This window comes from Panthera pardus, unplaced genomic scaffold, assembly GCF_024362965.1.
Source record: "Panthera pardus isolate Hobbes unplaced genomic scaffold, ASM2436296v1 HiC_scaffold_15, whole genome shotgun sequence".
In the NCBI taxonomy this organism is placed as follows: Eukaryota; Metazoa; Chordata; class Mammalia; order Carnivora; family Felidae; genus Panthera; species Panthera pardus.
The window spans coordinates 87,937,272-87,963,986 of NW_026526710.1; the positions used below are offsets into that span (position 1 = coordinate 87,937,272).

A 26,715-nucleotide genomic window follows, 5' to 3' on the forward strand; every position below is an offset into this window, starting at 1 on the left:
GGTACGACAATGTGTGTATGGATTTGGTATTTTCACAGTAACACTCCTAGAGCCTTACTAGAAACTACCCCATCAGGTCTGTGCCCCAGATTTTATATTTTTTTATTTCACTTTTAACTTTTTTCACCAAAGAATTCTTGTCAATACGTAACATATTCAATAAAAGACGAACCGAATCCGGTACTATAATAAAAGTCCTATCGACAGGTTAAAGTCCCTACCTGATTGATCCATTCGTGGCTTAAATTCCCAGTAATTCTTGGTGAACTGGAAATAAGAGAATACTTCCATCACATGGCAAAATATGTCTCAAGTAAAATTCAACATTATTTTTAACAAAATGTGAGAACAAGCTTCATCATAGGAAAAGTAAAGAAAAAACTAATGTTGTGATTTAGCATGTGTTCTAGACGTTGCAGTAAGACAAGACACAGAAGTCAGCCGTACAACCAAAAGAAGAAGCAAATATTTGTAGATGAAACAATGAACCAAGGAAGCCAACTGCTAAAAGTCAGTGAAGTGGCAGGTCACGGGGCAAAATGACAGAATGGCTCCCTGTGCGTCAAGCAGACTGAAGAGTAAAAACCCGCTCGTGGCAGTGCGAGGGAGCATCAAGCGTGGGCGTAAATGTGAGGGGTGCGAAGGTGGTCAGACCTTCCAGAGAATCGTGAAGGAAGACGTGACCCAGTGGAGAGACGGGTCGCGGTTCCCAGCGAGAAGACTGGTGTTTCGCAGTCGTCCACCTTCACGAGGAAGTGAGGCGTTTACCGCGGTTCGGTCAAAATCCAGCTGTCAGGTGGCGTTGACGTCCGGTCTTCGTGAGGGCTTGTCTTTGTAGCATCTCCGGGAACTTGCCGGTGAGTTCGTGCATGGGTTGTGAGATCAGAAATAACGAGGAGCTTAGGCTCAAGACGGTACCCTGGGAAGATGCCTTCAGATGCCTCCTTCCCACCCTCACGGAGCTGACAGGAGAAGATCTTAAGAACAAATCTGTAACAGTTGTGGCGAATAAGCAAAAGTGCCCTTACAGAAGTGAGTGATTTCTGGAAACCGGGTGGAGTTATTTTGATGGAGAAGCTGGAGCCAAGCAAACCCAAACTCAAAATGGTTCCTAGAGCGACCCTGCCGAGATGCCGGGACGTCTCCCCAGAGCGGCGTCCTGGAGACACACGGAGGGGATGGGCGCGGGCTGAGGTGGGCGAGGGCCTCAGCTGTCCACAGGCGGTGGGAGGGACCCGCCCTCCACAGCCTGCTCTCTAACCGTGGTCTAACAGATGAGAACAGCTGCCTGCGCTCGGACCTGCAGCGCGAACAGGCCTGCTTCCCCCGAGAGCAGGGGTTCCGTGACAGTTCACCTAGAAAGAAACCCAAAGGAGCCGTCAGGAGAGCGTCTAGAATTACGGGACAGCTTAGTTACACCTGTAAATTCATCCTTAAAATTTAACTACATTTCCTATACCAGTAACAATGGGGGCATTTAATTCCAAAAATGCCAATTAGAACAGCAACAAAAAGTATATTAAAAATAAATTCAAACAAAACCCGTGTAAGGCCTATACGGATGTAAGTTCTTACCTACATTCCGGAAGACCTAAGTGGCGGACAGGCACACTGTTCGTGAGTAGGCGTCTTCGTGCGGTGGAGACGTGGCTTGTCCCCAACGTGAAGACCCCTGACCTGTGAGGGGCACACCGTGTCGGGCCTCCTCTCCGCCGCGGGTGGGAGTGTTACCTGCTGGGCACTCGTCTGGGCAGGCTCCGCACAACACCGCCTCTCGGGAAGCAGCTGCGTGTCTGAGACAGGAGACGACGTAAGGTGGTTCTCGGCGTCGTTTTGGAAAACAAAACCGAACAGTGTAACACCGGAAAAGCAGTCACTGCTACAGCGTAGAAGTTATGGAGCATTATGGGGCTCCCGGGTGGCACAGTAGGTAGGGGAGCTGACTTGGGCTCAGGTCATGATCTCACGGTTTGTGAGCTCGAGCCCCGCATCGGGCTTTGTGCTGACGGCTCAGAGCCTGGAGCCTGCTTCGTTCAGATCTCGTGTCTCCCTGTCTCTCTGCCCCTCCCCCGCTTATGCTGTGTCTCCCTCAAAAATAAATACAAATGTTTAAAAAAATTTAAAAAGCAAAAATAAGTAATCTGGGCTCCTGAGCTTTAAAAAGAATTACAAAAAATTACATAAAGCGCATTAGTGAGAGGTGCCTGGGGGGCTCAGTCGGTTAAGCGTGTGACATCGGCTCAGGTCACGGTCTCACGGTTCACGTGTTCGAGCCCCGCCTTGGTCTCTGCACTGAGGGTGTAGGTCCTGCTTGGGGTTCTCTCTCTTTTCCCCTCCCCTGCTCATGAAATAAACGTGAAAAAATCTGCATTTCATCCTCCGAAGGCCTTTTTGTACCAGAGGTCATGGGAGGGGACTCCGCCGTCACTTCCTGTTTTGAAGACGTGGAGCTTGAAACATTTTTTGGATTTAAAAGTTTTCGGTCTCGACCTTTCTCAGAACCTTTATCGGTAACCACAAGGTGGACACCACTTACTGAGCACGTCTGTGTGGCACACGCGGTGACAGCCGTGCACTGTCCTTGTCCCGGGCCGTGTGTCAAGTCCACGCGGCCCCAGTCGCAGGTGATGGAAATGGGGGACAAGGTGTGGAGTCCCGTCATGGCTGCGGGCACATCGCAGACACGGCACTGTCCTCGCTGTGACTGTAAACGTGCTTGTCACACAGGCGGATGGGGGCACTGGCACACGGGGGCTTGAGCCCTCGCCGCTGGGCACCGTGTGGCCGCGGGCAGACGCCGGCCTTCCGGGCAAAGCCCCGTGTTGTTGGCCAGGCAGGTTTTGTGGTGGGCGTTACGCAGGGGAGGCGAGGGCAGTGCGGCCTTGCTCGCCTTCCAGAACCTGCCGGCCCACCCTCTGCCTGCAGCGCCCCCCTGCGGCCAGTAGGCTGCTCTTCGTTCCTTCCTCTGTCGTGGGACTAGGTTGACCCGAAGTCGGCCGGGGCTTAGCAGTCACGGTGGGTGGCTGCGGAGAATCTGGGGTGCGAGTTTGCAGACACGGTCCGCCCGCGTGATTGCGACCAAGCTGTGGTGTGAGGGGCAACTGGAACCGAGAGGCGCCAACGTAGCCGGGAGGCGGCGCTCGGCGTGACCGGGACCAGGCTTGGGCTCGGTCGACGAGCGTTCTGACGGGAAGCGTCCATCGCGCCGCGCGTCGTTGGCCACAGCCGAACGGAAAATGCAGTCCCCGTGATTGCGTTCCCGCTCCCTTCCCGTGGACGGGAGAGCAGTGCGGTGTAATTAGCTGTGATTAGAGTGCACGTTTCCGGTAAGATCTGAAATTAATGATGTTGCCATAGTGACACGTGTGCGGCCGCCAGTGCGTGAAACGTGAAGTAATTCGCTCGACGAGAGCAGACATCTGTTAGCTGCCGGGATGCAGACACCGACAGGGAACACCAGGCGTGCGCTGGACCCCGGGACAGGTCGTGGGTACTGGCCACAGTGAGGCCACCGTCCCCGCTCTGGACAGCGCCACCGCTCGTGCGACCGGACCGCGGAGGGCTCGGTAGGCTCAGCTCCAGCCAGGCTGCAGCCTCTTAAAGCGGGACCTTAGTCCCTTGTTGGGGTTCTGATCTTGACGTAGAACAGAGCTTTACCAAAACACCCCCCGATACGACAGGTTCTTCGGGAGGCACGCGGGGGTCCCAGCACCCGTTGCCCTGCGTGCCCTGCGTGCCCTGCGTTCCTGCTCCGAAGGCCGCCTGGTCTGTGGCGGGTGGCAGCAGCGGAGCGTGGCACACGTGAGATTTACGAGCGGGCGCGAATGTCCTGGGAGCCAGGGGACGGCGCTCTCCTGCCCAAGGACGACAGCCCGGCCTCGGCTTTCACAGGGTGGAGCGTCTGACCAGTACGGGGATGCTCGGCGCACGCGCCTGCCCGCAGTTTGCAGCGTGCGCCCATGGGCACGCGGACACACGCGGCGCTCGAGCAGACACGTACAGTCCCGGTTATCGTGACCGCTTGACGGAAAGCCCTGTTTACAGCAGGTACAGTGTGGGACTCGAGTTCAATATGTGCGACGCTTTGAAGAATCGACGCGTACTCGACGGTGTGGTAACTGAGTCTTAATCACTTCCGAGTTTTGTTTCCCTTCCTTCTTTGTAAGGTCTGCCCAGCTAGGCCCTTCACAGGGAAGTCCACGGGCCACCGCCCTCGCTCTCCTACAGCAGATCCGGGGTGAGGCCGCATCCCAGCCCGGGAACAGTTGACCTGAAAGCTTCGCGTCTGCCTCTCCAGGGACGTCTCCCCTGGGCGGTTCTGGATCGCATCTGTCGACGCCCTGAGGTGGGCGCCCGCAGGACTCTTCCCTTAGAAGCTAACACCCTCTTTGCCTGCTGTGCTCCTCGTACTCCAGACCGTCTGCCTTAGTAAGGGGCTACACCTCTCCCGCTTTCCAGGAATCACAGACCTCTTCTCAGAAGATACTTTCTGCCCCTGGCGCCATCAGAATGCCAGGTCACTGGGAAGCCCTCCGGTGCCCCTCCCGTTGCCGGCCCCTCCTGCTGACAAAGCTGCAGATTTGGGACATACTAACATGTGTTGTATTAAGATGACAGAAATTGCCAAAACTATGAACTGGTTGAAACCATGAAAATTGTTTGACTTGAAAAATAATTTTGCGTCAACGACTCTTTTTTTGTTTCTTTTTAAGTTTATTTGAGAGTGAGTGCAAGCGGTGTAGGGGCAGAGAGAGAGGACAGGGAGAATCTCAAGCAGGCTCTGTGCTGACAGAGCCCGCTAAGGGGCTTGAAGTCCCAAGCCGTGAGGTCACGACCTGAGCCGAAACCAAGAGTTGGACGCCTGACCGACTGAGCCACCCGGGTACTCTCCCCCCTACTCTTTTAATAACTGATTGAACCCTAGACTTTCCTGCTGTTTGAAAGGGCATAGGAAGTCTGAAACCAGCCCTGAATTCCCTGCTCAGCATTTCAGAAACAAAACACAACTGAACTTTAAAATGTGCCTTTCACATAAAGGAATGTCTTTAATGCAACAAGATGTGAACGTATTTACTCAGATGGCAAAATAACAGCCAAATATTTCATTGTTTGATGAAATGATAGTCATCTGTTTGAATACATCAGTTACAGCCTCCTTAAAACATGAGTTATTAGCACTAGGAAGTCATACCAGGGGCAGGATGCGTCACCACCCGGCGTTTGACTCCGACGACAGGTCCCCAGGGCAGGCTACTCTCAGCATTTGGCACAGCTGCTGGGCAACCGTCACTGCAGTCGTAGCCTAGGACGCTTTTGTCCCTCGCAAAGCCACCTGATACGCACCGGCAGCCCCCACACTTCCCCTTCCCGCACTCAGCCCTCCGTCACCTCTGACGACCTTCTGCCTCATCAGCCTGACTGTTCTGGATTTCTCACATGGATGGACACACGTTGTGTGGCTTTTTGTGTCTGGCTTCTTTCGCTCAGCATAGCGCTTTCCACGTTCAGCCACGTTGTCGCATCTGTTCGAACTTCATTGCAGAGTAATACTCAGTCGTGCGGGTCGACCACGTTCTATTCACCCACCTGTCCTTTGAAGGACATCAGAGTGGTTTCTGTTTTCTGTCTGTCAGGAAGAATGCCGCTGCGTCCATTCAAGGCTCGAGCCAGGGCAGGTAGGCGAGGAAAAGAAAAAGGCATCCACACTATAAAGGGGAGTAAAACTCGTGTGTGGCATGGTCTTTACACAGAAAATCCTAGGGAATCCCCTAAAAGTCTGTTAGGATCGATAAATGAGTTTAGTAAGGTTTAAAATACAAGACGAATACACAAAAACGAACTGTATTTCTACACACTAGCAGTGAACTATCCCAAAATAGAATTAAGAAAACAATTCCATTTACAATGGCATCAAAAAATAAAGTCGGTGCCTTATAGTGTTACGATAGCAGCAGGATTCCCCAAATTGATTCATGCACTCTGCAGAGTCCCTTTCAGTCCCAACTGCCGCCTTCGTGGGAATTGACAGGCCGACCCTACAACCCCTGTGGAAGTGCAGGGGACGCAGAGTGGTGTCAGCGGTCTTGGGAAAAGAGCAAACCGGGGGACTCCACAGTTCCTCATCACAGAGCCTGCCACCAGGAGGTAGGGGTCAAACAGGGTGGTGCTGCGTGTGAGGGCAGACGTCGGGATCAAGGGAATGGAATCGAGACTCCGGACATCAGCCTGACACCGGCAACTGGCTTTCAGCAAGGCTGCCTCGATACACTGGGGGATGAATGGCGCCTTCCGCAGGCCATGCTGGGAGAAACCACACGGCCACGTGCAGGAGAATATCTGGGACCCCTGCCTCACACCACACGGAAATCGGCTCAGCGTGGATCACAGACCTGTATGGAAGCTCTAACATGACCATTCTTTTAAACTGGTTGCTTTCAGAAGCTTCTCAATTTATTTTCTGTTTCGTTCTCCTTGGCTATGTTAAGCACCAGAATAAAGAGCTTTTAGGTATTTGCCTCAGTGTAACATTTGGGTTATAAACATAACCCAAAAGGAGAAAGAAGCAGTTCAAATCTGGATTTAAGTTATCTTTTAATTATTTTAAACTAAATTTTATTTTATTTTATTTTTTAAGTTTTTTTAATGTGTATTCATTTTTGAGAAACAGAGAGACAGAGTGCAAGTGGGGGAGGGGCAGAGAGAGAGGGAGACACAGAATCGGAAACAGGCTCCAGGCTCTGAGCTGTCAGCACAGAGCCCGACGCGAGGCTCGAACTCACGAACCGCGAGATCATGACCTGAGCCGAGGTCAGACACTTAACCGACGGCGCCCCCCAGGCGCCCCTACGCTAAATTTTAAAATCCAACAATATATTTACTACTCCAGCATCTGCTTGTATGTGTCTGTGGGAATGATGTGGGCTCCCATATTTTCAAGGGATCTGGGCACGTTCCTCTAGAGGTTTCTCTAAACAGCAAGAAGCAGAGTGTGACGGCACAGGTGGCGTCGGGGTCCCAGAACTTGAAACGCTGTCACCAGGCTAACTGGGGACAAGTAGCTAAAGCAGCCCGTTAAAATAGCAGTCACTCTTCAGCCCCAGATTCACTGTCCAGAAATAGTCTGTGAGTGGAGTGGTGGTCATGATGTGCCTTTGGTTGTGGAAAATACTTGCTGTCCGCGTGGAGCGTCACGCTTGGGGATGCCTCGTAGTTTATGCCGCCGTCACCTGTTGTGTCCCCCGCCAGTAGTTGAACCCCGTTTTCATCATGTAGGAAACCAGGGGTTTGGACCCGGCAGGTCGGTCGTTGTCTTCATTTGATTTTTCGCGGTAAATGCTCCTAATAGAGGAGTTTGTTGTACTCTAAAATATATCACAGCTAGTTTAATGAAGGACAAAATGTTGCTGAATCAGATGCTTGGCCATATTTCGCCTTGATGAAACCAAACTGTCATTCAGTCATTACATCTAACGCTGTATTTAAATCCACGGACCTCGGAATTGTTTCCAGCTTTGCAGTCACGAAGCAAAGATTGATGGCCCGAGACACAAGGGCCACGCGTGTGAAGAGCAGAGATGTCTCCACCGTCAGGTGCACAAGCTTCCAGACGCCAGTAAGGGCGTGTCCCGGGCTCCTGACCCAGGCCTCCCTGCACGGCTGTGCTTCTCCCATCGGTGTTTTCCCTGCTGAGTGGAACGTCCCCCACAAAGGAGCCAGTGTCGGGGGGACGGTGCGCGGGACGGCACTGAGACCCGTGCCCTGGGCACACGTCCTCGTTCACGCCCCAGAGCCCTGTTCCTCATCCTTGCGTATTTTTGCTGAGGGGGCATTCAGAACAAACTGTGCAGGTTTCTCCGAGTGACCGGCGTGTGCCGTGTAGGAGATTTACGCGGCTGAGGGATTTGGGTTCCTTTGTCATAGTTCACCTTTAAGCACTTTTTGTATTCCTCACGTCGTCCAGATGGCAGGAATTGGCACTCGTTTGCCCCGTCCACCTGCTGCCTGGGCATTGTGAGTTGAGCACGTGCGTACGTGCCCCCAGACAAGCTGGCCGTTTGCTGTGGTGGCTTCCTCCCGTCCGGGCTACGGCGGGATGCTTCTGGTCGGCGGTGTTGTGTTGCCTTGCTGATAACAGCGACATTCGCGTATTGCAGTTCCTTTTTCCTTTGATTGGATACGTGGAAAATGGAAAAGGGGATATTCTCCGAAGTATAGTACAGTTGAGACGACCACGGAGATACGTCTGGAGGGGATGGAACGCGTTCAGGCACCGTCGTTGAACTTGCTTTGTGCGGTCATTGGCCCTGATCCGTTGGCAGAGCGTTTAACTTTGAAGGGAAAGGCTTGCAGTCAACTGGGTGGGTTGCCAGAAGTGTTGTGTCCAAACGCCAAGGCGCAGAGACGTGGGCTTTACGTTCCGGTTAATTCTCCAAAGTTGATCCTTTCCCTCGCTCCATACGCTGCATGCAGCCAGCATTCTCTTGTGGAGAGAGTGGTCCCCAGACTTCGGATCTTGTGACCGGCTTTCTTCTCGGGCGCTCTGATTCAGGCGATACGGGGCTGTGACTTGGGCTTGGGGACTTAAGATCTCCCGGGTCTGCTGGGTGCACACAGTTAGACGCTGAGCCACCCGGCCCGAATGCAGCGTCCACATCCTGCTGGTCCGAGGCCGTGGGGCAGGAGACCTAACCTCGTGGGCATCTTGGACAGCTGACAAGTACCAGTCCCCCCCACGCTACTGCCTTGATGTAAAACAGATGTGATCTTCAAAGAAAAGTTAGCATGAGAAAACAAAATGTTTTATTGTAACAACGTGTAATCTCGAGATTTCTTTAAGTACGTGAGCATTAGCCAGTTATATGTGAATAGAACTTAATATTTTTTTTAAATTAGGAAACAGGTATAAAAGTTAATTTATCACTAGGTAAGTGAATGTCTAAAATTACATCTTAAGAACGTAACTTACGGCTAGTGCCTCTGAACACCTCTGTGATTATGACCCGAAGCCTGTCGATGCCATGGCTGAGCATGCTGTGTTGGCGGTGGGCACCGTGACCAGTGTAACCCGGGGACACATGTGTGGCACTGTGTGTAAATTCAGACTGTGCTCTCCGAAATCTCATCTTGAAGAATCTACCCCACAGAAATCACGTTTTTATAGCAAAAATTGTAAACAGTCTGAGTATCCATGCTTGGGAGAATCGCCCGACAGAATGTGGTATGTTACAGTGAGTTTATGGTACACCCCGTGCAGATTCCATACTCCTGTGTGTTGCCACGTGAGAAAGTAGTTTATAAACGTGTCCCTGTCTCTGTCAGTGTCCTGTGATCGTAGGAAAGATTAGGAGAGCTTCCATACCGAACTAGGCGATCCCAGAGTGTTAGAGGGTGAAGTGAGCCTTTACAGTGTGTTCCAATAAAACCTAGAGCCTCCAGTTCCGGAACAGGGGAGCGGATGCACTTCTCCCCGTTCCTCCTGCTGATGTGACGTATGGAACGCACACAGGGGGACTGTGAGCGCGGAGGGAAGCAGGCAGGCTCGCGGGGCCCCTGGGACCCCAGGAGTGACGGCGCTCAGTTCCCTGCTGGTCTGCCTCCGGCCCCAGCCCGGGTGCTGGAGAAGCCAGCGGTGCAGAAATGCCAGCGGCACGACGAGCCGCAGGACCAGCAGGTGGGACGGGGGCCTCCTACGCTTCCGTTCCAGCCCTTCCAAGAAGGTGTGCGTGTCAGTGCAGCGGGTGTGGCCCCATGACGTGCCAGATGGAGGGGCCGGCCAGCGCGCCCTTGGCCGTCGCATGCCGCGTGTCAGTGTGTCCGGTCGGCCTGTCGTACACCTCCGACAGCGTTAAATTCCGTTCTGTGTCAGTAAAGCTGACGAAGGATCTGTGGCCCCACCCTCTGCCCCGAGGGTCCAGTGGGGACCCTAGACTTGCACCCTTGCCCGGCCATCCGGAGATGGCCCAGCTCCCGGTCCGGCAGATGGAGACCTGACGCGCTGAGCCGGGGCAGGGACGGGGGAAGGGTGGACGCGGCCGCAGGCGAGGGAGGTGCTGGCGCAGACCCACACGCGATGGTGACGCGGAACCACGCGCACCGCCAGGGCTGCGCCTCTCAGTGTAGCAGAGCAGCCCGTGGTGAGGGGGTGCCGGGTGGCGGGCACGGGGGGCCCCCCTCTGTGTATGTGTGCAGCCTTCTGTGAATCCATGGTCCTTTCAAAGTCAGTCGGAACAGAACCCAGCCACCCTTACTCAGGCTGCCACATCTGGGAAAGGTCTTCGCTAAGACTGCTGCCCCCGGCGAGAAACACCACCTGTGTTTGTGGGGGAGCGCGCGTCCCCGAAACCACGACGTCCCTTGGTCTTTGCGGGGGAGCGTGCGTCCCCGTAACTGCAATGTCCTTGGGAAAAGCACGTTCGCTACTTTCTCTTGTCATTGCACTCGTGTACCTGACAGTCGTTAACTTTTGAAGCTCTAGAACCCTCGTCCTGTGCTCCTCTAGCGTTTCGGGTACCCTGGATACAAACACAGGCCCCTCGATTCCAGCAGCAGGGATGCGCACTGCTCCCACCGGTCTGTGCTCCTCTGAGGATCAAGGGAGGTGACGTTTGTGAAAACAGCGGACTTGCAGAGCTCGGTGTCAGACCGTGGAGCGTTCCAGCTGGAGGGTCCGCCCCGCACGGCAGAGGCTGTGTCCTGGGAGGACGGTCCGGGCTGAGCTCAGGGGGCCCGGGGGTCGCAGAGGGTGTGTGACAGAAGCAGCAGCTTGCGTCGGTGCCTGTTCTGCCGGTGTGTTTGCTCTGCGCGTGCGGCCATATTTCTCCCAGACGCCCTCTCGCTTCCGTGACCGGGTTTCAGGCCATGTGTCTGTCCCGCCATCGGAGTTGCCGGTGTTGGACGAATGGGGTATTTTTCCCATTCACTGTGACGTGAGTGCGTTAAATGTTGTGATTATTCTTGACAGTTTGAAAACCTGTTGAAACGTACCAAACGCAGCCCAAAAGATCTTTCTAGAAATGACTGATACTTTCTCCTACAGTATAATTTGATCTGCTCTGTTTCCTGAAATGCATTGTAACCTTAACTGAATCTGGTCTTTGAACGAAGCCTCATCCCCCTCGACACAAGTTAGCGCGGCACGGAATCTGGTTGCTAGCTAGCAGCCATCGGACTGGGGCAGGTTGACACGTGGAAGACAGAATTTGTCATCTCAGGATCTGAGGTCTTGTCTCACTAACGTACCGACAGTCTGACCGTATGCGGCTGGTCCACTTTCTTTGTGCCGTATTTACTTGTGCCTGGAGCGGGGACAGTGCTTGCCCTGGCCGCTCGGCAGGCTGTGGCAAGGGGCATCTGGCGGGCTGGCACCTTTAAAACCACGAGCGAAGGGTCTGTGGCTTCTGCGGAGCCCTGCCGTGTGCATGTGCCCAAAGCTTGAAGGGGTAGGAGGCACAGTACGGCGGGCCCCGCCACTCCGTGCTGGGGAACTCGGGACGGGGACACCATTGCCAGAGCGCAGCCCCCGGGCATGCCGGGCCCCCTCCCCGCCAGCCCTGCGGAGCCCAGATCCCCGAGCAAACTCCCGGCCTCTCCAGCCTCTGGATTTGCACCCTCTTCTCTGTCTCCAGCCCCGCCACCACGTCCCTGGTCTCCTAGACCTTCCTCGACTTTGTCCTCCACCGTCACCACCACTGTGCTGATCGGTCACCGTGACCCACGCGGGAGTCCCCAGAACGAAGTCAGGCCCTGGATGCCCTCGGTGACGGGACACTCATCAGTTCTGCAGCCCTCACTGCCATCCTCCTCCAGCGGCTGCGGCCGCAGACCCCGCACGTCTGCCCACCGTGCTCAGCGTCCCCTGGGAGCAGACCTGCTCTGTGCTCTTCTCTCTGCCTTTGCACCGCAGGGTTCTTGAGCAAAGGGACCCCCAGTCCTCGTGCTTCGGGCTCTTCGTACATGATCTTACTCACCCTGTGCCACAGCTGGGCAAGGTACATGGTCTCGTCCTTATTTGCAGACACACTGAGGTGTGACGTTCCTTGGCCCACAGGGAACAAACAGGGCGCACACCCTGATCCGTCAGCCTCCAAGACCCAGTGCGCAGCGATGCCTTTAAGAGAGTTTTTTGCCAGACGCATAAATGAATGCCAAGTGTGTTAGAAATCGATGGGAATGTGAGGGTTGATGGTGTTTGGGGAACGGTGGCTGCATCTTGAGGCCGTGCGGCCACCGGAGCCTGTGGCTGATGTGGGAGGAGTGTGTCTGGTGAGGATGGCGTGGACCCGTCGGGGGAAGGGGAGGCCAGGGGGGATGGGGGGGGATGTGGACCAGTGGGGAGAGGGAGAGGGAGAGGCCGGGGGGGTGGGGGGGGGATGTGGACCAGTGGGGAGAGGGAGAGGCCGGGGGGGATGGGAGGGTTCCATGTGGACCGGTTGGGGGAAGGGAGGCCAGCGGGGATGGGGGGTCCATGTGGCCCAGTGGGGAGAAGGGGAGGCCAGGGGGCATGGGGGCGGGTCCATGTGGACCGGTTGGGGGAGGGTAGGCCAGGGTTGATGGGGGGGGTCCATGTAGCCCAGTGGGGAGAAGGGGAGGCCAGGTGGGGATGGGGGTCCATGTGTTCTGGTTGGGGGAAGGGGAGTCCAAGGCCGTGCTGTGCATCCAGAGCACAGAACAACCATCCTAGAGGAAGAGTGGGAGGAGCTGGGCGCTACAAGATCGGGAAATGGCGGCGCCTTAAACTCTAAAAGGCCAGCAAAGCCACAGTCCTAGCGCACGACACAGAACAGACCAGTGGAACAGTCAAGAGCCAAAAACACCCACGCACATGAATGGCAGGCAGCTAATGTCCAACGAAGGAGACGAGAACACAGGATGGGGAAGAGACTGTCTCTGCAGTAACAGCCTCGTGCAGAAGAAAGTACTGGACCTTTTTGTTATACCCACAAAACTAGCACAGAACTAAAGACCAGAAACTGCAAAAGTTCTAGAGGAAAACACAGGCCGTAATCTCTTTGACCTTGGCCTTAGCAACATTTGTTTGGATCTGTCTCCCCAGGAAAGGGCAACAAAAACTCAAATAGACCAATGGGATTTCATCAAAGTGAAAAGCTTCTGCACAATGAAGGAAACTGCCAACAAAACGAAAGAGCAGCTACTGAATGAGAGGAGATATTTTCACATCAACCATCTCACAGGGGTTAATATCCACAAATATGTAAAGAACTTAGACAACTTAGCGTCAAAAAAATTTTTTTTTAATGGGCAGGGGCGCCTGGGTGGCTCAATCGGTTGAGTGTCCGACTTCGGCTCAGGTCATGATCTCACGGCCCGTGAGTTCGAGCCCCGCGTCGGGCTCTGTGCTGACAGCTTAGAGCCTGGAGCCCGCTTCAGATTCTGTGACTCCCTCTCTCTCTGCCCCTCCCCTGCTCATGGTCTGTCTCCCTCTGTCTCAAAAATAAATAAAAACATTAAAAAAAATTTTTTTAAATGGGCAGAAGACACGAATAGACATTTCTCAAAGAAGACACACACCTGGCCAACAGACACATGAAAAGAAGCCCCACGTCACTCATCAACAAAACACAAATCAAAACCACGATGAGATACCGCCTCACACCCATCAGAATGGCTAAAATCAACAACTCAGGAAACAACAGATGTTGCTGAGGATGTGGAGAAACGGGAACCCTCTCGTACTGTTGGTGGGAATGCCAACTGGTGCAGCCACTCTGGAGAACAGTGTGGAGGTTCCTCAAAAATTTAAAGTAGAAGTACCATGTGATCAGTAGTCGCACTTCTGGGCATTTATCCAAAGAAAACAAGAACACGAATTCAGAAAGCCGTCTGCACCCCCGTGTTCCTAGCAGCGTTATTTACAGTGGCCGAGACACGGGCACAGCCCAAGTGTCCACCGACAGATGAATGGTGAGGAAGATGTGTATATACAATACTACTCAGCCATAAAAATGAAACCTTGCCATTTGCGACAGTGTGGGTGGATCTAGAGGGTATTATGCCAAGGGAAACAAGTCAGAGAAACTCAAACGTGTGTAATCTAAACCGACAATAGAGAAACAGACTCCCCAGACACAGAGGTGGTGGCCAGAGGGTGAAACAGGTGAAGGGGATGAAGAGGGACAGACCTGCAGTGACAAAATAAGTACGTCCCGGGGACGAAAAGTGCAGCACGGGGAGCGTGGTCCATGGTCTGGTGGTAACTCCGTATGGCGCCCGGTGGTAACTGCACTTTTGCAGATCATTTTTTGGGGAGTGCAAAATACTGAATCACTAGACAGTGGCCCCGAAATAGATAGTATATGTCAATTTTACTTCGGTGTTTACGAAGAGAAGAAGGGGCGAACGATTAATACAGAAACAGTAACAGCGCGGAGTGAACTGGCGCTCCCAAGTGCCTGTCCCCGCGGTCCCTGTGGCGTAAGACAGCGAGCGGAGGAGAAGACGCATCTCTTTACTTGGGGTCTTCTGTGACTTGCGTCTAGCGGTTTAAAGACCTAAAGAAATAATACTTTACTCCTGTTACTCCTAGATGCTCCATGGCACTGTCAGGCCATGGTATCCTTCTCTTTGCCACATACATAGAATCGCTAGTAAGAAGTCGGGGTAGGAGAAGAATTACTCGTCACAGTCCCGCTTCTGAACTGCCTCATTACCGCAGCCCTTTGTAAACCAGTCTCACGTTCAGTGTGTATCAGAGAAAAAAATGTCGACAGGAAATTCTCTGATTGTGTCAGTCTGATAAGTAAAACATTTTTTATTAGAGCAACATTAAATGATTTTTCAGAGAACTCACCCGGGCACACGTAATAGAGGTGAACTTTGTGCTTATTCTCATAGGAATTAACGTATGATTTCATTGTCTTGATTTCAGATAAGAGAACTGTCGTTTTCATCTCAAATCTCTGATAGAAATCATTTCTAGAACTTCCCTTATTTCATTTGGAGGCTGACTTGTTTTTAATTACGTTGTTTAACGCAAGCCACTGTTTTAAGCTAATTCTATTTAATGACGACATAACCCAAAAACTGTACTTCTCACATAATTTTGACTTCAGGAAACTTGGGTTCCATTTATTCAAGGTATTAAAAGGGTTAAAGACAAAGTTTATAAGACAAGCACCCGTAAGAGTAGCTGCTCTCTGAAATGCATGAAGGTCTGCTGTATGGTGTCCACTCGTGCAGGACGACGGACGGAGCCACCCCTGACACAGTGACGGGCAGCACGGGCTTTCCTCTTACCTGTCACGTTCAAGTGGCCTTCGTGTCCTGGTGGGAGTTTCGAGTTGGATGACCTATTTTGTCTTGAACGCTAGTTCTCACTCATGTGTGTGGAGTCGGGGGTAGATAGGAAAACGCTTCGTGTTTTCAATGTCACGTGTGCCAAAGAAGGCAAAAATCAGTTAATATTTTGTGGGTGTCTCGTAGCCGTGTGGAAAGCCCGACTTTCATTATCACCGATCGGCAATGGGGTTGTTCCTATTCACGTTTATAACGACCTCAGCCCGTGGGTGATCCTTCCGTGTGCCTTGAAGTGAGTGCAGAAAAGCCCAGGGAGGCTGTGACAGCACGTCATGGCAGCACGTGACGAACACATTCACAGGCGTCCACATGTCCCCAAGAGCAAGTAAGCAAAAGTTACATGCACATGTTCTATGTATATTTTTATGTCAAGTGATATATATTCACAGAGTTTGGGGTTTCCAGAGTCATGATGTGTAACAAGGTGAATTTATGTGTCACTTTTAATGAAAACTCACCATGTTTTTGAAATAATGTTCTGTCTCACTGCCTTTCTTGAGGTTACTCACTGTATTTGGCTGTATACGTTTCTGATAGGAAGCCAGACCCCGGAAGTCTCATAAACCTGACCTGTGCTGCTCTCCTGACTGCCTTCCTCACACTCCGGGAGTGAAGTACTTACTTGTGCGCAGGCACACGTTAGTGGCGGGCACACGGGGACTGGCAGTCCCCAGGAGTGACCCCTGACTGTCTCTCTGGAGGGTCCTCCCCATCTGCGGAGGGCACTGGTCGGAGACCCAGCTCGGGAGAATGTGCCTTCCTGCCCACGTGCTCTCGCCCCACGTGATACAGATGGACACGAAGGGTTAAATGCATCTGTTTCTGTTAAATGGAAAATATCTAATTTTTCAAAATTGGGTTTTTAAAAAACCAGTAGGCCTGCTGATTTGGGACTGGCTGATGTCTTTCTCAGGCGGCGTCCTCAGGTGTAACTCCGGAGACCGGCCGCGTCTTCCCCTTTCCTGCCTGTCTCAGAACGTGCAGGACTCACACGTGGGCCAGGTCACACACGTGAACTGAAAGGCGGAGTGTGCCCTGTCTTCAGGCAGCCACCGCGGAGGGAGCTAGGACGGACGCTGGTCCTCGGCAGAAGGACAGTTTGGGTGCTGGAATTCCAGAGCGTGCTGAGGGGAGGCCTGAGCAGGGAGGAGAGCGTCCACCTGCGGGTGGAAACGTGGGTGGAAAGTCTTGTGTTCGGCCTGCTGGCCTCCTGTGTGTGCACTGATTTTCGTCTTCGCCACTCCTGTCGTAGGAACCCTCACCCAGAACGAGATGGTGTTTAAGCGGCTGCACCTGGGGACTGTGTCTTATGGAGCAGACACGATGGACGAGATCCAGGGCCACCTCAGGAATCCGTGCCCGCAGGTGAGCTCACGCGCCCCGGCGCGGACGCGTTCTGTGGAAGCCAGCCTGAGCTGTTGTGTCTGTTCGTGCAGAAATCGGCAGACTTCTTTGAATGTCCCAAAACATTCGGTTCTAATTTATAAATCAAGAAGCAGTTTTTGGACTTATTTTATTTTATTACTATTTTTTAAATTTTTTTAAATGTTTGTTTATTTTTGAGAAAAAGAGAGAGAGAGCACAAGCAGGGGAGGGGCAGCGAGAGGGAGACACTGAATCCGAAGCAGGCTCCGGGCTCCGAGCTGTCAGCACAGAGCCCGACGTGAGGCTCGAACTCACAGACAGGGAGATGATGACCTGAGTTGAAGTCGGGTGCTTAACCGACTGAGCCCCCCGGGTGCTCCCTCAAATGTGTTTCTTAACAGTCCCTCTGTTTTCCTTCATAATTAATAAGACTTTCTCATGTTTTTTTGCCTTTTCAATAAATAGCAGTGGGCACACCGTACCGTGGTGAGCCCGTCGCCCTGTCGTCCACGTCAGCAGGTGTCCACGCACAGTGGGTTTTGTTTCATCCATAGCCCTTGTCCTTCACCGCGTTTGTAGTGATCCTCAGATATCACGTTATTCCATCTGTAAGTGTGTGGTCTGTATCTGGATTACGTAAGGACGTTTTTGTGGGAGAGGGGCACGTGACCTAAGTCTCGTCTTCTCACCGGGGCCTCAGGAGCTGAGCTGGTGAGAATAGGAATTACTTGCTTTCGCACAAGGTTGCGGCCCAGTAGTCACAGCACCTGCCCGACACTTTGTAGGCGGCGGAATCTGCAAGTGACACACGTGTGGTGTGGCCTGGGACGGTCCTGACGCTCCAGGTCCCGACGTCGGGCCCACGGGGCCCTGTGCGTGCACAGATCACAGATCACGAGCGGAGGGACGGCGGACATAGACCATTTTCCGGAGTTTCTTTCAGGCTGCGTGGTTCCTTCCCACAGACTGTTCCCAGGTAGTGTGTGTGTGGCACTCGTGTGGACCCACTGATTCTGTGTAACCACACCTCACAACCCTGGGGTGTCTGTTTAAGGTCCTTGCACTGAAGGCTGCGGTCGCCGTGGAGGACCAGTCACCGCTTCCGAGGCTGCTTCTCTGTCTCCTCGCCAGTCTTTGGTAGGGTTTAGTCACCACGTAGTAACAGCCACTGTGGTATGTCAGGGAGAGGACCAAGTCTCCCGCCCACCAAGGACGAGGGGCTCACGTGTCCACAGGCTCCCCTGGGCCCTCTGGGAGGCTGTGGACCGTCTGTGTTGACCGTCGTGCTTCCGACCTGTCTTCCTCACACCTGCCCCGAGCGCTTTCTGCTCTGACCAGATTCCAGTGGACTGTCTGCCTTGCGTTTAGTTTGTGAAAACCTTCTCTTTCTTCTGTAACACTTACTAGAATATCGTATACTTTACTTTCAAGATGCTGTCAGATGAGAACCATGATGCGTGTAAGTTTATCGTATGTACTGATCACTTACGCAAGCTCATGTACAAACTGGAAACCCAACGCTTTACTGAGTTGGACGTCACTCATTTCAAGACAGAGTATTCTGAGTGTTTATTTATTTTGAGAGAGAGAGAGCACAAGCAGGGGAGGGGCAGAGAGAGTGGAAGAGAGAGAGAATCCCAGGCAGGGGGATCTATGCGGGACTTGAACTCATGAACCACGAGATCATGACCTGAGCTGAGATCAAGGGTTGGTCGCTTAACTGACTGAGCCACCTGGGTGGCTAAGTATTGTGTAACCTAGAATATTTATTAACAGAAGGAAAATTCTAAGAAGGAAAAGGAAAAAAGACTTCTCTTCTGGTAATCTTCGTCTAGTTGGAAATAGTACCGGGGAACATCTTTTTTTAAAAAAATAACTAATTTACATTATCCATTAGTATGATTTTAATAGCTCCAAATAAGCTATTTTACTAGAAGAATCAAAAGCAGAAAGGATAAGTCACTGTATAAAAACAACAAATATTTAATACTTATTTCCGTGTAAGAGTTCTTTTAAAAATCTTTTTTGTTAGCTATCCGTTGGTTAGACAGTACTTTTCATGTAAAACTGATTTTATTCCTTAGATTCTGTCTTTTTGTTAAGATGATAATAGTCTGCCAGGTCCAGTGTAACGTAACAGATCTTTCGTAATCTGATTGTGTTTCCCCGCTGGCAGCATTTGGTGACGGAGGGCATAATCTTTAATGGCATTTGTGTGAAATTAAATCATACGGCCATCAATAAGCATGACATAATTCATAAGGGGGAGTCGGCCGTGGTCTCTGCTGTGACGCAGCCACGGGAGCAGCACGCAGATGTGGCTCTGAGTGCCAGCTGCTGTGCCGAACAGGCAAAGCCTTCATTAGACAACCCTGTAATTTGATGGGCAGAATGTTCATGGTTCAGCGGCTCTACACGTGCCGTCCGAGAGCGGGAGACGCACTGTCTCGGGAGGGACTCACGAGCGGCTGTGAACTGAACTGAGGAATGTCTGAGGTCCTGTTGGTGGCGGCGGGGGGGGGGGGGCATCCTCCTCCTCCTCCTCCAGGATGGGCGACAGTGAGTAGCCGCCCGCCTCGCTGGCGAAGGTGAGCTCCCCCAGACACGGCTGAGTGCGACAAGAGCCAAACACGGTGTAAATGGGGAGTCACCTCGAGAGAGCGCGATTTTGAAATCTGACACGGGGATCATTCTTCCTCAGAATGCGGTGTTTATTGTGTGTAATGATTGTTAGGCACGAAATCAGACCCTAACTTCAGAGGCTGTCACGAGATGGATTAACTTATCGTATTAAAGGAAGATCCATAAGCATTTTCCTCCTGCTGTTAGCTTTATACCACTTGAGATACGGCACTTTTAAAGAAAAGTGAGAGCACTTATGAGTCTACTGTTTGTTCTTCGGCGTACCCCATCGTTAGAGGGAGGATCAGCATGAGTTAGTAAGGACTTAGCAAGTTAATGCCGTGGCCCAAGTGAATCTAGTCAAAGGAAACACCCAGATTTTAAGTATTGAAACAAATATTTTGGTATGTATGACAACTGTAGTAATAGCTGTTCTGTAGAAGGGATTCCAAATCAAACCACATAATCAAATTGAGCTACTTTTCTTCCTTCCTTCCTTCCTTCCTTCCTTCCTTCCTTCCTTCCTTCCTTCCTTCCTTTCTTCTTTCTTCTTTCTTTCTTTCTTTCTTTTCTTTTCTTTTCTTTTCTTTCTTTCTTTCTTTCTTTCTTTCTTTCTTTCTTTCTTTCTTTCTTTCTTTCCTCTTTCTTTGTTTCTTCCTTCCTTCCTTTCTTCCTTCCTTCCTTCCTTCCTTTCTTCTTCTTTCTTTGTTCTTTCTTTCTTTCTTTCTTTCTTTCTTTCTTTCTTTCTTTCTTCTTCCTTTCCTCTTTCTTTGTTTCTTTCTTTCTTTTTCTTTTTGGTATTTTGTTTTAGAGAGATTGAGAACATATACATGAGCAGGGGAGAGGAGTAGAGGGAGAGAGAGAGAATCTCAAGCAGGCTCCAGGCCCAGCACAGAGCCCAGTGTGGGGCTCGATCCCATGACCTGAGCCAAAATCAAGAGTTGGACACTTGACCGAGCCACCCAGGCACCCCAAGCTGCTTTTCCTATCCCTAGCTAACTAGCTTATAAAAATAGCATATGCTAATAACTCCAGCATCAACTATATTGTATTTTCAACTTTATGACATTCCGTATTTTACCAGATGCAGTCCCAGGCTGGCGGAAACAATGCCAGTTCAACGCCCCCGAGAAAAGCCCAGTCTTCAGCTCCCAAAGTCAGAAAAAGTGTCAGCAGCCGAGTGCACGAAGCGGTGAAGGCCATCGCGCTGTGCCACAACGTGAGCCCTGTGTACGAGTCCCGAGCCGGTGTGGGCGGGGAGGCCGAGTACGCCGAGGCAGATCAGGACTTCAGCGACGGGAACCGGACCTACCAGGCCGCCAGCCCGGATGAGGTCAGTTGGGGCCTCTTGGAGAATCAGAGTACAGAACTCATCACCTTGGGTTTCAGTCGGGCTCAGAAGGCGCGAGAATGAGTTCTCTCACGGGGTGAGAGGCGAGCTTTACCATAGTTCTAGCAGGCCTTAGCTACGGGCCAGGGGCCACGCGGCTCTTCCCGGCTGGCAGCCCCTGGCGTCAGGGTCCTTTCCAAGACGGGCCCTTGGTCTCAGTGTGTCCACATCTCCCAAAAAGTCTAAGTCTGTTACCGGAAAGCACATGAGAGAATCCAGAACTTTTGTGACCAAGTCCCATCTTCCTAAAGCTGCTGAGACTCGGGCTGTTCCTGCCTCATCGTCCTCTCTCTCCTCCAAGTAAATTTCCAGGGCTTTTTGGGTTTTTTGTTTTTGTTTTTTGCCAGAATTGAGATATAGTGTATCTATTTCAAAAGAGAATTGGGATGCAAATCGTCTCAAAACTCTGCAGAAGACAAACGAAACAGTAAAATCCTAAATGCAGTAAATTAGTCATTTCTACCTTTGCATCATTTTTTGATTTTTAGATTGTTAAATTAATTTGTCCAATTCCTGTACAGCCAGTATATTTTAAACACAGTTCTCTTATGTATTGTTTTCTACTCCGGGTTCTTCAGAGATGATTCTGTCATCAAACCGTGGAAGCAAACAAGCTTCTTTACCTGCTAAAACTGGATCATACAATAACCCCCAATCACAGGGTGTTTTAACCTTTATTTATTTTTGAGAGAGAGAGAGAGACAGACAGACAGAGCATGAGCGGGGGAGGGGCAGAGAGAGAGGGAGACACAGAATCCAAAGCAGGCTCCAGGCTCTGAGCTGTTGGGGCCCAAACTCACAGATCTGAGAGCATGAGATCATGACCTGAGCCGAAGTCAGGGGCTCAACTGACTGAGCCACCCAGGCGCCCCAAAATCACAGTTTTTTTTAAAAAAGTCTGATGTTTTAAAGAGAAGCCTGGTGATTCTTGTTATCAACGTTATTTCAGAAGAGCAGGGTCCTTCCACTGTAATAACATCACTGCAGGGAAACTGGGTGTCGCATTACTGCCGGGGTGTCAGCATCGGGAAGCTGGTGAGGCCGCGGACGCTCAGGGCCACATTGTGCAGCTGGGAACGGGAAGTGGCGGGTGCTCCCACACGTACCCCGCAGAGCCTGGAACCATTGCACCCTGTTTCAGTGATTAAAATCAGTCAGGAAGTCACAAGGTAAGCGGTGAGTTTAAAGTGTTAGGAAAGGCATCCCAGGAGTAACGGCCGAGCCAGCTTGTGGCCGCAGGCAGAGAGGACCGTGCAGCCTGTGTTGCGGGGCTGAACGGAGGAGCCCTGGCCAGGCTGGCACATCTGGAAGGGGCTTGTGTCCTCTCCCTGCAGCAGGAGAAGGCGGGTTGTGACCGTCCTGACGTGTCTCGTTCCCAGAGGTGCCCTCAGCCCTTGTCTGCGGCCTCCTGGGGCGCCACGGGTGGACACATCGGCACCCTTGATCCTGTCCGCACATCAGGTGCGCTCACAACCTCGATTGTCTTTTTTCTGTTTTGTTTATCTGCCTTTTTCTGCGCACGGGCTCAGTTCCACCGGTGATTGTTGGGTGGGCCTCGTGGGGCTGGACGCTTCTCCATTCTGGGGACGCGCTAAGGTGCACCCACGGCTGAGAGCCCCCGGGTCCTGGCCGTCTTCCCGCGGCCCCTCCCAGGGCGTGCTGCCAGCGCCCGAGCCAGGAGCCAGGTGGGCCAGTGGTCTGAGCGGTTCCTGGGCAGCGCCCCCCAAGGGTCCCCCAGTGGAAACAAAGACGTGACTTCATAATGATGGAAACAGCACCTCCAGATTTGTGGTGTTTTTTTACAAAGCTTTATGCACTGCTGTATTTTCTGGAAACCAAATTCATTTTTGCGGATTTAGTTACATTGGCATTTCTTCGATTATTTAGTCAAGAAATTATCTGCTAGTAACCAGAACAAACTAAGTTAGAAATTAGGGCAACACGTCATTTCTCGTGTAAGAACTTAAAGGTGGTGAGAAACCAGCCAAAAAGGTAGAAGTTGGGTTGTTTTCCTTTCGCCGTGGAAAGCCCAGACCAGGGCCGCTGCTCCTCTCCCCCCTCAAACTCACGCCTGGAGCCCCCTCCTGGTGTCTGTGCCCACACCCGCACGTCCTCCCTCCTGTGGCCGCTGTCGCGTCCCTTGCACCCCTTCCCCGCAGGGTCCTCCCACGGGCGCCCCGAGTGCCGCACCCCGACTTCTGCCCGGGCGTCTTCGCCTGCGCCCACCAGGCGCCCCGTCCTTGGTTCTCGTTGATGAGGACGAGATAAAGGGAGCCCTTACTGTTTCGTAAACACCATTACTGTTGGACAGCTTTACAGTAACTCTGTTACTCTTGGAATTACTCGGTTTTCTTACACTGAAAAGAATGAAAAAGGCTGAAGACAAAGCAGGGTCTCAAATCTGCTTGATCCTGAACCATTACCTCCACGGTGTCCTGTCTGGGTCACCCTCTGGCACATCCTGGGTGCAGGGTACGTGGTGCTGCAGGGGTGTGGGGGGGCAGGCTGTGCTCTTACTGTGCCTCCTGGGACCCTCGTCTTCCTTCTCGGGTGTGTGGGTCTCAGCCAGGCCCCCCTCCCCCCTGCGGATGTGGGGTGCACGGGTCTCAGCCGGGCCCCCCCGCGGATATGGGGTGCACAGGTCTCTGCCAGGCCCTCCCTCTCTCCCACAGGTGTGGGATGCATGGGTCTCAGCCGGGACCCCTCCACTTGCAAATATGGGGTGTACAGGTCTCAGCCGAGCCCCCCCTCTTCCGTGGGTGTGGAGTGCACAAGTCTCAGCTGGGCCCCCCCTCCCCCTGCAGATGTGGGGTGCACAGATCTCGGCCGGGCCCCGAGGCCCAGGCCGTGCAGGGAGGTGTGGGGAGCAGACCTTGGTAATTATCCAGAAGCCAGTCTCCTGGCAATATCAGGCCATGACATCGAGTGGGAACCAGAGCCCTGGGGTTTGTAGCCTTTCCCTTTTCGATACCTAATGAACTGTGATGACCGACTGCATCTTTTTGTGAGTCACAGTGTCACCCCGCCCTCTCATTTGGGGGGTATTGGCTCAGGCTGCGAACGTTGGATTAGCGGCGGTGCTGTGGGTTGTCGAGAAGCTCGAGAGTGTAGCTCGTTGTGTATGGAGGAGACTGGGTGTGTGCAGGACCAGGCCCCCCACTCCCTCAGGCACAGCCGCCTCTGGGTGTCAGCGTCCAGTAACACCGGGAGTGTTACATTCTGCACGTAGATGTAAGAATCTGGTGCGTGTGTGTGTGTGCGCGCGCGCGTGTGTATTTGGTAACAGGAAACGTAGGAGAAGCTATAAGATGAATAGCTAAGATTTATAAGATCTGTAAGTTGCCGTCTCAGCGTTCCGGTGGACACTTTGAGACAAGTGTAGGCCACTGGTGACTGCTCTGTAAAGGAAATGGACCACATTCCTTTTCATGTAAGGAAAGGGTTGAATACATCGTGTTCTGTATTATAACATGCTAGAAATTGTCAAGAATCCCGTTTGATTATGGATTAAGAATTATTTCTCAGTCTTAAGCACAGGAAGCTGAGACCACAGATGTTTCTCAAGAAAAATTGTATTTGTTTTAAAAATATTATATTACATATTTCACCTTAATACCTGCCAAAAAGAAATATGAATTTCCTGAAACTACATGGGATTTTTGGGGTGCCTGGGTGGCTTAGTTGGTCGAGCATCTGAATCTTGATTTCGTCTCAGGTCATGATCCCAGCATTGTGGGATCGAGCCCCACGTCAGGCTCCGTGCTGAGCGTAGAGCCTGCTTGGGATTCTCTCTCTCCCTCCCTCCCTCCCTCCCCCGCACTCCCTCACCGCTACCTCTCTACCCTCCTCACTCTCTCTAAAAAGAAAGGAAGGAGGAAAAGAAGGAAGGAAGAAAAAATACATAGGGTTTTTTATCTTTGTTTTTTTATGTAAGTCCTAACACTTTTTAAATCTTAAATTAGGAATTCACAGTAGAGAGGGATTTCGTTGATTCCGAGATTACGAGAACTAAATAGAACTGCTAATCTTATAATTAAATTTTTTACTTGTTTACAATTTTCCTTCTACTTTGGAGATTGGGCAATGATCAGAAGTAGCAGCATGTTAAATAACTTAAAAAAATCCCCAACAGATTTTAAATCTGAAAATGAAAAAATAGACTTTGTCATAATTTTTAAAGAGCTTTATTGATGCAGTGTGCGCAGATCCCCGAGGCCCAAGGAAAATCATCTAAATGGTTCATTATTTAGCTTATTGAACTTTGCTGCAGTTAGGTTGACGGATGATGGCAGTGTTCCCAATCACCAAAGCACCGTTTTAAAAGCATTTTTTATTGAATAAAGTGCTTAGAATATTGCACCCTGGAGCTCTGTTCAGGGAAATGGCTCAATTGATGGTTTCTGTCTGACCTCAGCGTTGACCTATCACAACATGTGTGGTTAATAAGCAGTGCTATCGCTCGGGAGCTTTGTAGCAGATTCCGCCTCAGCACTCCGCCCTCACGGTCCCTGCGTACTCACGGCTCTCGCGTCCTCTTTGTCTTTCGAAAGGACGCGCTGAAGTCGAACGTTCCTGTGTCCGAGTCTGACGTCACAGTTGCATTTCCTCACAACAGAAGCGGCCTTCCTTCCCATTTTCCTGCAAACAGAGGGTCTTTTCCCTCCCTGCGGATGTGCGCAAGTGAACGTCTCATACAAATAATTGCATTCTGGGGCAGCTCATGTTAAACTGAGGTGCGGTCACTGAATACTTGTGGCGGCGTGTGGTCGTGGAACGCGGGTGATACTTTAAGGTGCGGCAGGTGGCAGTGCTGGAGTGTCAGCAGCTCGTCTTGCATTCATCCCGTGGAGCCCCGATGCCCTGTCCTGTTCCTTATGATAATGATCAGTAGTTCATTTTCTCTACGCGAGTAGGAAGTTTCACTTGCCCGTCGCTTTGTCTCTACGGCGTCAGCAGAGCAAATTGCAGCTTAGTGAACAGTGGGCGTTGCCTGGAAATCCCTGGCCAGAGTTGCAACCCAGCCCCCTCCAGCTGTCCTGTGTCCAGCGCAGGTAGAGGAAGCCAGGACCCTGAATGTCACGAGCAGTCCTGGCGGGTACGAGCTCAGTGGGCAGAGCCTTGGCGTTGGAAGGTTGTCAGCTCAAGCAATCAGGGCATATGGTGACACAAACCTTGAAGGGCTCTGGTGTCTTTTGGTCCAAAAAGATCAGTCGGCTGTGACTTTAAGGACTGCTGACTTCTGAACGCTAGCTACTCGCTAGCAATGTTCTCGCCCGCACCGTGGCCTCATCCTGCACGTAGGCGAGGTCTGCGTTTGCATATTATTTTCAGGTGTAGATGTTAGCTCCTCACTTAGACATTTCTTGGTAAGAATCGGCTAAAATTTATGCCAGACTACAAGTGGATTATTTAAATATAGAAGAATATCACATCCTTACTGGCACTGCTTCTGGACTTACCAGAGCGAGCCGTCCCGCGCACGGTGTGCTCTCGTTTTACACTCACTTTGTCGCGGGTGCTCCTCACAGTGGGACGGACCGTGGCGCTTGTCAGCACGTGTGGGCTCAGGTCCCTGTCAGCGTCGGAAGCCCTGCTCTCGGGAGCAGCAGAGAAGGCGCACGCACGGCCCGCCGTGACTGTTGGGGGCAGTTTTTCCAGGTGACCAGCTTGCCTCTCGTGTTCGTGACTCCATTCGGTTATGAGTGTGCTGGTGGGACCGCAGTGGAAGATGTGTGGGTCAGTGATCGGGTTACGATTTCAAAGGCGCCTGGTAAGAAATGCATCCCTGAGCAGAACTGCCAGGTGTGTGTGTAACTGCCAAGAGGAGAAAAGTAATGTCCCCAAGCTTTTCGTTAGTAATAGCACAGAAGTTTCTGGATAATGGGATCGTAGGGAAAAATTAGTGATCAGACCTTGCCTCATATTCTGTTTTCTCTCATGCGGTAGGACCCTAGGAATACTTTCCTGTACTGGCTCCTGAGCATGGAGAGGTGACAATGTGTTCATAAGTTGCCCGTGACAAGGGT

The 26,715-nt window shown here is 51.9% G+C and overlaps 1 protein-coding gene across 11 annotated transcripts in view; it reads left to right on the plus strand.

The window, feature by feature from the left end:
- Positions 1-26,715, plus strand: part of ATP9B (ATPase phospholipid transporting 9B (putative)) — a 252,976-nt gene that overhangs the window by 184,924 nt on the left and 41,337 nt on the right. For all 11 annotated transcript variants that reach the window (XM_053902858.1, XM_053902856.1, XM_053902864.1 and 8 more), the window contains 2 exons: positions 16,565-16,677; positions 20,384-20,632. In XM_053902858.1, coding sequence (XP_053758833.1) covers positions 16,565-16,677; positions 20,384-20,632 — 362 coding nt within the window. The remainder of the gene's footprint in view (positions 1-16,564; positions 16,678-20,383; positions 20,633-26,715) is intronic.